Raw genomic sequence first — 10638 nt, forward strand, 5'->3', positions numbered from 1 at the left:
TGTGCACAACTGCTGTCTTGTTTAACAAGAATGACGTGAGCTTTTATCTTCAGTTGGATTTCATGTTATTAAAAACACAGATATGATTCAAACCCTCAGTGTCTTCACGTTTCTCCAAATAAGCCCTAATTTCAGACAGGATGCATTTAATCAGCATTACAGAAGATGATCTTTTATACGAGATATTATGGTCTAAATGGAATTAAACGATTGAAACGAAGTTTGTGATTTTATAAATTCATAAAACTTGTAAATAACAGACGTCACTGCTCGTTCGGGACACGGACAACACGTAAGAGAATGAAAACAATGGTTGTGTCATATTAAAATAATATGTGGAACGGCTAATTATTAAGAGAGACACATCACCAACCCCAACCTAATGAACACAAAACAGACTCAACAACACCAACATTTTCTCGTGAGTAGAATCATAATGCAATATGAAGTGTATAAGTTAAATTATTTATGAAGTAAACTTGCAAGTAACAAAATAGTTTACCCTCACAGTACACGGTAGTAGATATCATGATAATACTACAGACACATTTCAGTTCTAGTCCACAAATCATGAGTGCAGTTATGTTCTAAAGTGGACCCTCCACCTTTAAGAGCAGAAAGATTGATAAAAAAATATCATTGTTTAATTTCTTTTGTGCATTGCATGAAAAAAAAAACAATTGGATCACAGTTATGCTTTCACAGCCTTTGAGCCTTCTTCTTATTAGCAAGGAAAGAGTTCCAGCTGAACCAGTTTGGCTTCTCGTTACTGGAGCATTGTCCAGCATCGCAGGTATACCCGGCAGGACAGCAGTGTTGCTTGTCTGCACAGCACACGGCCTGCAGGGAGGACACAAGGGTCTTCGGTTAAAGTTGTGTATCATTTTTTGGAGTAGAAATACATAAATGCATCTGCTGCAAAGAGAAAAGAAGGAAAAATCCAAATTGTGCTGCTTAGATGCTTCAGTTACTGACCCTGAGCTGAGAAACGTTAAAAAGGAAAAAAAACTTCAGATGTTTATTTTTTGAGTGTAGACTTTAGATGATTAAGAAAGAAACACTTTCATGGATTTGACCAGCAGCTTCACGTGCACTTTGATAGAGCTAGTGACAAGCTACTCCAAAACAGGAAGTGGTTATTTTTAATGAAACAATCCATCTTCTTAAGATTCAGAGTAATGTGTGCACACACTCCCTCTCAATGCCTGCTTTCTAATAACCGGCTATAACATACTCAACGTGTTTATTTTTAGTTATTTTCCTTGACATTGTTTCTTATTGCTTCTGACTCTCATAATAAATGGTTGTAGCCATTAATGGCTATTATTTATTTGTGCTTTTACACATACCATCGTGCAGTATTCTCTATGGGATTACATAATAATCATTTGGAAATCATTTTTACTACGTTAATTGATTCCTGGAGGTTATGTCAAGACTGGAACTTGAGACTTTTGTGATCCATTGTCATGATCTAAGGTAATGATTTAACCCAAGACATGCAGAATCAACACACTGGAGCAGGATGTGAAAAAATAAAGATTTATTTGGTAACTAGAACTTAGGGTGCACTGGAAATCCAGTGAATGGGTAAACGGGAGCAGCGTCTGAGGGAAGGGAAACAGAGGTGAGTCCTTGATTGATACTGTAGTGTGGTAGAGGATGAGTTTGGTAGGAGGACTTACAGATGTAGCGTGGTGGAGGACCTCCAGGGAGGGGTGAGCTGGGAGAGTGAATGAGTATTCCGGGGTGATGAAGATCGGCGAGGTTTTACTACCGGAGGGGGAGGAGAGAGAGAGCTTGTAGTGCTGGGAGCAGTTAGTGCCGTGAGGAGGACGGGAACCGGGAGTGAAGTCCAGACGTAGTATGGTCGAGAAGTAAATCCAAAAAGGTCACAGCGAGGAGGTGGTGTAGGGAAAGATGACTGAGTCTGAGATAAAACGAGAACAAAAAATCTGAGCAAAGATCGCTAGCAAAAAAACACGTTACTAAAGTTCAAGGCTAAGGTTTCAAAGTTCAAAGTCAAGGTTTCAAAATCGAGTTAACACTGTGGCTGGGACTCTACCAGTAAGGCGAAATCATCCGGCGGCTTAGCAGTGTCCTCCGTCCTCCTTATGAAGGCCACCCACTGATCAGCTGATTGATTGCAGCTGCTGCTCTCTCTCCTGGAAACAGAGAACTCACAAGCCAGGTGATGTCATGGTGTGTGTGGGTGTGTGTGGAGTGCTCACCTCAAAGCTCACAACATCCATAGTGGGTCCTGACCCCATATAAAAGGCTCTGAGAGAAGAATTCACATGCCGAGGCACTTCTTTGTACTTGCTTTTAATCCCAGTTGTTCCTGAAACAATTTGAATTAAATAGTTTACTTTTTCAAAATGTTTTATTTTTTTGGGTTATTTTCTAACTACCGTAAATCCTCTAATACAGGCCTAGGCCTGTATTTGACTCAAGCTCATCAAGCTCCAGGCCTTTATTGGAAGGAGGACCAGAATTAGAGGCAGGCCTCAATTTCTGTTTGAGCAAAATGAACTAATGGTTCGCTGGAGTTTTTGACAATTAAAATTGCGCCCACATTTTCAAAGTTAAACACATTTCTTTTAACAACGGTAGTTTCTGCTTCAGCCCTCTCCCCCCTCCCCCTGCGCAGCGGCCGCAAACTCACTGATGCGCCTGCAGCCTCTCGGAGTTCCTGCTGCTCTAGACATTAAAATAATTATTTCATTTTCTGTTCCTCACTTCTGATTACCTTCAATGGTGTCTGTTTGTTGCAACCAGCAGGTACAAAAACTAACTTGTTTTTATTTGACTATTTTTCTGTCCTGCCTGTTTATTATCTTCCTGCATCTCCTCTCAATCCTAAAGAAAAACTGCTACCTGGGTTCATATATATTCATCTCATGAGTTACCTTTGAACTGCAGTTCTAAAAGATCTACCGACCGCAAAAACAGCGGAGTGCGAGCTGCTCGCCGGCCGTATCAGTGGTGCTTCACCGAGGACAAAACAGGTGATGCGCCCCGATCCACAGCAGCGAAAAGCATCCGGCACAAATAAAAGACAGAAAACATAAAAGGAAATGAGCCGACATGAACGATCGCGTGTTAAATTAGTTTTTGAGGTGGCGACACCTGATTTGATAATGTTACTGTGGCCGTGCTCAGGGCGCAGATGTCTGGAGCACGTCAACAATCAGAGCTTTGCATGCGCAAGCTGGTTAAGGTTAGGATGGGGTGAGGGGAAGGTTAAATTGCAAGAGGGTAAATGTCACAATTTGGTTAAATGCCCGTTTTACGGCGGGTGTCGGTACCGATGCTCTGGCACAGCGCGTTGCCTCCAGACACGCAGGAACCTGTCACCTGCTAACAGCAGGCTGCTGTCTTTTCCGTGGACTGCATCTTGCCGGTCATTATCATGTGACAGCGACTAGTCGATGACAGGCATAACAAGTCACTATAGAGCGGTGAAGTCGACTAGTGACTAGTTCATACAACCCCTACTACTGCTCCCCAGAGTGTTCTGCAGCATAATCAGCACGTTCTCTTTGAACTTGATATCAAATTTTTGCCTCCTCTTCGTCTCCGCACGGTTAAAGTTACCCTCGCGGTCTATCACTGGCAAATCAAAAGTGAGACGGATGACACAACCACCCCCCGTACTTGCTTGTTACCACATTCCACCCGGCCACAATAAAAAACGGCCATTATTCACCTCCGCCGACTCCGACACCGGCCAAAATATGATACCCGGCAGGTAATTAAATACAGGCTAGTATTAGAGGATTTACGGCATTTGTACTCATTTTCTGTACTTTATGCTTGGTATTTAGAACAGTGACTTACTTTTATTCTTTAATGGTGTTTTGTTGCACTGTTTGTATCACTTTAGGACTGCAAGAAGCTGTTTGTAAATGTGCTACACAACTAAATTTGACCTTTTTCTATTGAAACCAGTGGTCTTACTGGTAAAACCCAGCAGGTTAGCAGAAAGTAGACTTATCACGTTAGAGAGACTTACATTAGGGTAGAGGCAACAGCCCCAGTTGCCCGAAAGCAGTTCGCAGCATGTGGTTCCATCAGGACAGGCTACTTTTTCATCACAAGGGATTTTGGTATCTGGAAAAGGGAAAAGAACGGTTTGTGGGTCTACAGTTTTGTCGTTTTACTGCTAAATCAAGTCTCAGATGAAACTGGCCATAATTTGATCCATGTTGACAGTGCCATTGTGTTGTGCAGTTCACCTGTTGGCTGACCCTTTTTATCTAAACAGAGGACATTCATACCTTCACAGAGTTACATGATTTACATTATGTTTTCGTAAAAACAAAACTGTAAATGTTCCAAAAAGTGTTGTTGATTTTACGATTAAACCAAACAGACTACTTTAGACAGTGATGTCATTTAACCGCATTTCCAGCTTCTTCCTGCAACAATTTCTCAAAGTACAAAAAAATGCTGCTTCATATGCCAAGAAGTGATTAGTCAGTAATGATAATAAGTCATTTTACATTTAGCCCTGACAAACCAGATCAGCAGCCAGGGGTGGCGTTAGGCCCGGCTACTTGGGCTGAAGCCCCGGATGTTTTATGAAAAGCCCCGGATCTAAATCGCGGAAGTAACATGCAGTACCAAAGTCCATCAGAGAGGGAGCAGCTGGCAGTAGTTTGTATACAGCCTGCCTGAGCCTCCACCACTGAAGAAGAAGCCCTTCAGCAGCCGGCTTCTTCTACACTCTCTGCCTGAAACACATGAGTGAAGATGGACATAAAGACGTTTTTTAGACAAAAAGTACAACGACAGAACCCCAGCTTTGATGAGACTGGTGTTGACTCAGGTTTGTGAGTCTTATTTGAAAATATTTGTTGTGCTGCTGGTTTGCCTAAAGTTAGCTTATCAGGTAAAGTTGATGGAGAAAGAACGCGGGAATATTTACTATCATCTCACACTAAACACTAACAGGAACAATACTCTGCCCTGAAAATGCTTAATATGTAGCTTCAGATTAAAAATTATGTCGTACAAGACATATAATGCCTTTAAAACCAAACTGAAAGCTTCAGAGACTGCATTAGTAACTTGTAACTGCTTTTAATGATTGAGTGTTTTTTCATTGTCATTACGTTGTAACTGTTTGTATTTTTTGCTGCCTCTTGGCCAGGACACCCTTGTAAAAGAGGTTCTTAACCTCATTGGGTCTCTATCCTGGTTAAATAAGGGTTAAATAAAAAATAAAAAAAATAAAATATGCTGTTGTTGACTAGTGCGTGTCACGTTTGTGTGCGCGCACGCGTGAGTGTGTGTGTGTGTGTGCGTTAGGGGTTGTACGAAATAGTCGACTAGTCGACTAGTTGACTTCACGGCTCTGTAGTGACTTTTTATGCCTGTCATCAACTAGTCGCTGTCACGTGATAATGACTGACAAGATGCAGTCCTCGGAAAAGACAGCAGGTGATGAGCCCCTGCGCGTCTGGATCGAGGCGGAGGCGACGCGCTGTGCGGTACTGACACCGGCGGTAAAACGGACATTTAACCAAACTGTGACCTTTTCCCTCTTGCAATTTAACCTTCCCCTCACCCCCATCCTAATCTTAACCAGTTTGCGCATGCAAAGCTCTGATCACTGACGTGCGCTCCAGACATTGCGTCCTGAGCACCTCCAAATCAGGTGTCACCACCTCAAAAACAAATTAAACACGCGATCGTTCATGTCGGCTCAATTCCTTTCATGTTTTCTGTCTGTTATTTGTGCCTGATGCGTTTCGCTGCTGCGGAGCCAGGCGCATCACCTGTTGTCCTCCGGTGACGCACCCCCAAGATTCCACTATCTCCACTCCGCTCCGCTCCGGCACGAACTCCGCAGCAAAAACGGTCCCGTTGTAGTCGGCCGGCGAGCAGCGGCACTCCGCTGTTTTAGCGGTCGGTAGATCTTTTAGAACTGCAGTTCAAAGGTAACTCATAAGGTGAATATATATGAACCCAGGTAGCAGTTTTTCTTTAGGATTGAGAGGAGATGCAGGAAGATAATAAGCAGGACAGAAAAATAGTCAAATAAAAACAAGTTAGTTTTTGTACCTGCTGGTTGCAACAAACAGACACCATTGAAGGTAATCAGAAGTGAGGAACAGAAAATGAAATAATTATTTTAATGTTTAGAGCAGCAGGAACTCCGAGAGGCTGCAGGCGCATCAGTGAGTTTGCGGCCGCTGCGCAGGGGGAGGGGGCTGAAGTAGGATGCAGAAACTACCGTTGTTAAAAGAGATGTGTTTAACTTAGAAAATGTGGGCGCAATTTTAATTGTCAAAAAATTCCAGCGAACCTACCGACCGACCCCCCCGCCGCTTCCGGCGTATGACGTCATCAACGACTAGTCGAAGTCGACTCGACTTTCATTACTTGACTGTCGACTTTAAAAAAAATAAAGTCGTGCAGGCCCTAGTGTGCGTTAAGTCCCGGATCTTCTTCAGTCCTAAATCCGCCCCTGTCAGCAGCATCACTTTTGTTTTTTCATGCTGGGAAAAAGTAACCTCACACCACCAAGAAATACAGTAACTTTCATCAAAAGAAAAAGGAAATATGTCTCCACTTTTTCGCTGGATCACATGTATTCTTCTTGTGTTAGATGCTATCATGCATTTGAAGATGATTTGTACAAATCCAGAAACAACTAAAACAGCATCGATTGCTGGATTTATGCAAAAATGGTTGCTCTCTTGATCAGCGCTGTATTTATGCCAGTTTGCTTACTTTAGCTACTGGGCAGCAGCCAAACTTAGTCAAAGACTTCTGGCAGGAATACTCAGCAGGACATCATGACTCATCGGAGCAGACAGTTTCATAGTCGTTGTCCGTGGAGCTCCTGATCATCCTGAAAGACTGCACAAAGAAAAAGAAGGACATCTCTCAGAATATTCCAAACATTTTCATGAACGCTAAAAGATTGTACTCATACTCTGGAGATTTGGGTGTGGTCTGCAGATGTTCTTTCCTTCCATGGAATGGACATGGTTTTATTCACACAGCTGGATGTTTCTTTGTCACAGACCGTGTCTGCTGGGCAGCAGTGGACATGATCCTCACAGCATTCAGCCTGCAGAGACAGGAGCAGGAGGAGCGTCCGGCATGTTCTCACTATCCAGAATCCTCTTGTGTCTCATGTAAGTGTGTGTCTAAGTTTTGTGTTTTCAGCTGCTTCTAACATGTTTCAGCCAGGTTTGTCTCAGCTGACTCTTTTCCCAACAGTGTCAGAATAGTATGTTGCTTTTAGCAAACTCCTCCAAATCTACTTTTTATTTTTATTTTTCTCTCTGATTTACTGTTTTCAAAATAGCATGACTCCATTTATTCATGTATATAAACTAGTGAGAGAAACTTTAGGAAACTTGTGTTTGGAGTGCAGCCGCACCTGATCAAATGGGCAGCACTTGTAGTCATTAGTGGGGCTGTTGCAACAGGTTTGACCCTCTTTGCACCTTCCTCCATCTGGACATTCATGAGCACCAACCAGGACCAGGAGAGTCCAGCAAATCACAACCCAGCTGTGCATCTGCAGGGGCAGCAGAACCATGCACACCACGGGTGGTAAAAGGAAAGTGAAACTGTGCCAGAGCAGAGCTAAAACAACACCGTTCTCCTCTATTCAGAATTAAAAAGTTGTCTTTTACACATATTATAGCAGCTTTTATTGACTGAGTAGGTTTTTACGAAGTTACATAATCACTCATAATCAAACAACTTTATTTCCTGGTGCTCGTTTTGAGCTGTTTCTGTGTGGGGTTTATCCTGCAATCAAGCATAAACCTAATACACAAATGCAATCAATGATCACAGATCACAAAAATAACAAGTTTCGCTCAATAATAATAATAGTAATAATAATAATAATAATAATAATAATAATAATAATAATAATAATAATAATAATAACAATAATGGGAAAATACCTGCAAGACAAACAATTTAAACCACAAAGTCTCTGCAAATAAGTGATCAGCCTGCACGTTTCTGTAAGTGGGAGTTGTTCTTACCTTTGGTGGAGACAGGAGCGCTGCTGTGAGTCAACAGAAGCTTCTCTGCTCTGACACACCACAAACAGCCTAACTGCCGCAGACCTGTGCACGCCCCCAGACAACCAAACCTGAATATCTCATTTGCATAAAGAGACTTCCTGATTTCTGTATCAGACTTCCTTATTTTTGCATACAGCTGTTTTAGTTTCATGCATTTGTTGTTTTGCCACACCAGTAATTTTATCACTGTTAAGAACATTTTGGTGTCAAATTGTTTCAACCCACCCTTTCATTTGAACAAGTCATACGTAAAATCTAATGAATATAAAAATGTGTTTTTAAAACATGAAAAGAGCGATTCAAAATAAGGGGGGTAAAAAAAGATTGGAAAGTTTTAAAAACATGGGTAAAAACACTTCCAATAAAGATTATTCAACTTGTAAAAAGCAATTGTGTACAAAAATAATAATGTGAACTAATACTGTTTAACTTTTGATTCAAACAGTTCACCTTCTTTTTAATTTTGTAGCCTTTTCAGTTAAGTTCAGTGCACGTAGAGCCTAAAATGTGCTCTTCCAGAGAATTCATAAAAAGATGGAAAGAGTACTTGAATAGCTGATGAATGAGGAAAATGAGATACACTGTAGAGTAGAAGATGTTGCTGTTGCTGGCTCAGTAAGAAGCTGAGATTAAAAAGGTAATGTTTCCTTTTACAGTCCCCTAATAACTAAGTACTTACATGGTAATTACATAGTAAGATAAAGTGTTTTATTTGTGTAATTAAAGTGTATAATAGTAAAAAAGTGTAAATATGTGTAAAGCAGTATTTACTGGGAATGATTATTCATTCATTCCGGAACTGCGCTGCTCTGGGTGGCTGCATGTTGGAGTAGCTCTGCTGACTATATGTAAGTTTTGCCTTTTTTGGACATTTTTTCTTCTAGTTTCTCAAGAAAAACTATTTTTTTGACATTTTACTTTTCTGTTTCTGGTGCTGTGAAGCTTAAGAGGATTTTTACTGCAATTTTTTCACTTTTTTCACTCTTTGAGCATTTGTTATGATGCGTAACCATGGTAACAAGCTGGTTTACAATCAGGAGCAGCTGATTAACATTGGAAAGGTTGAAGTAATACCTCAACTGAAGCCACAAATCCCAAATGAGCTAAAACACAAGAAGCGTGGGTGCAGAGCGGGAGCAAAACGGAGACTGAAAAAGCAGAAATTCAAACCATCTCTTCCATCGATCATAATGGGCAATAATAAATCAGGTGCTGGTCCGCTAATATGCTAAAGTCCGATCTTTTCTCAGGATCTAACCAAACTGAAGCAAACAGTGTAAAATCCTAGTATGTGGTAACCACGCTACACTTACTATGTAATCACCATGTACTGTAAGTACATGGTAATTAGGGGACTGTAAAAGGAAGTGTTACCATTAAAAAGAAAGGTGGTGGCAGTATAGGTTTGGACCAGCTTGTTAAACAATATGTTAGAGGGTGAGGAGAGGCCTGAAGAATGGAAGAAAGTGTTCTGGTCTAGGTGCAGATTTTTAAAAACAAGAAAAACATACAGATTTGTGACAACTACAGAGAAACTAAGCTAATGAGTCATATAATGAAGCTTTGGGTGGAAGTGGTGGAAGCTAGGCTAAGGTCAGAAGTGAGCATTGGTGTGCAGCAGTACAGTTTCATGCCATGAAAATGTTCTACAGATGTGATTTTTGCTCTAAAGACACTGATGCATAAATACAGAGAAGGACAGAAGAAGCTGCATGATGTCTTGATATCTTTGTAGATTTACAAAAAGTCTGTGAAAGGACACCAGGAGAGGAGCTGTGGTATTGCATGAGGAGGTCTGGAGTTTAAACACACACACACACACACACACACACACTCACGTTCCCTACACAGTGTGAGACAATACGTCAGCCAACACGCTGTCCTCACCTTTCTTATGTACCAAGTATGTGTCGATGTCTTAAGCTGTAACCAAGGAGACCAACACATCAGCACTTAAACCCGATCCTGCCACAGGGAGCAACACCAGATCTCTGTCACTCGGACGAAAGTATCGAACCAGTGCCCACTTAGCATAACGGGCTTTCATTGGTTATTGAGCCTGGACTAAGTTTTCTTGAGCCAATCGACAGGCATAAAACAAACATTTCCCAAACCTACTTACATAATTCATTTTCAGAAGGAAAGGGTTCTGACAACCATCTTTCCTTGAGCAGTCAAAGCAGTCCCTGGACAGTGTGTTCCAAAACCAGGGCTGCAGGACAAAATCCTGAGGATTTCTGTGTTGTTGCTCGCATGGCAAACAAGAAAGGTAGTCCCTCATCCCACCCTCTTCCATACTCCAGACTCCGAGCTTCTGTCTCCTTTAAGTACAGCTCTTTGTTTAGCTGACATGCTATTCTAAAATCGTGCTTTATGAAGACAATTGTATGGTAAGCAGTGATACTTCTTAACAAGAGAGCTTCCCTGATGATCTCTACCAACTCAAGGCAGGGAAACCAGTTCACCAAAGCAGTCGTGCTCTAACCTGGTCTCCAGAACTAGATGAAAGTGGGGGGTTGATTTGCATTGATGGGCATCTGTGGAGATCTGAGGATTTAACTTGCCAAAATGTGCA

General features: G+C 41.6%; 1 protein-coding gene across 1 annotated transcript; it reads right to left on the reverse strand.

Moving 5' to 3' along the window:
* Window positions 1-1528: 1528 nt before the first annotated feature.
* LOC107378575 (progranulin) lies at window positions 1529-8638 on the reverse strand. Its single transcript, XM_070551469.1, has 7 exons — window positions 8022-8638; window positions 7400-7540; window positions 6947-7084; window positions 6742-6870; window positions 4016-4113; window positions 1686-2341; window positions 1529-1607 (listed from the first exon to the last, which is right to left on the reverse strand). The coding sequence occupies exons 2-4, from the start codon at window positions 7538-7540 to the stop codon at window positions 6805-6807; spliced, it is 345 nt and encodes a 114-aa protein (XP_070407570.1). The 5' UTR covers window positions 8022-8638; the 3' UTR covers window positions 1529-1607; window positions 1686-2341; window positions 4016-4113; window positions 6742-6804.
* Window positions 8639-10638: the final 2000 nt, after the last annotated feature.

Source organism: Nothobranchius furzeri, chromosome 5, assembly GCF_043380555.1.
Source record: "Nothobranchius furzeri strain GRZ-AD chromosome 5, NfurGRZ-RIMD1, whole genome shotgun sequence".
In the NCBI taxonomy this organism is placed as follows: Eukaryota; Metazoa; Chordata; class Actinopteri; order Cyprinodontiformes; family Nothobranchiidae; genus Nothobranchius; species Nothobranchius furzeri.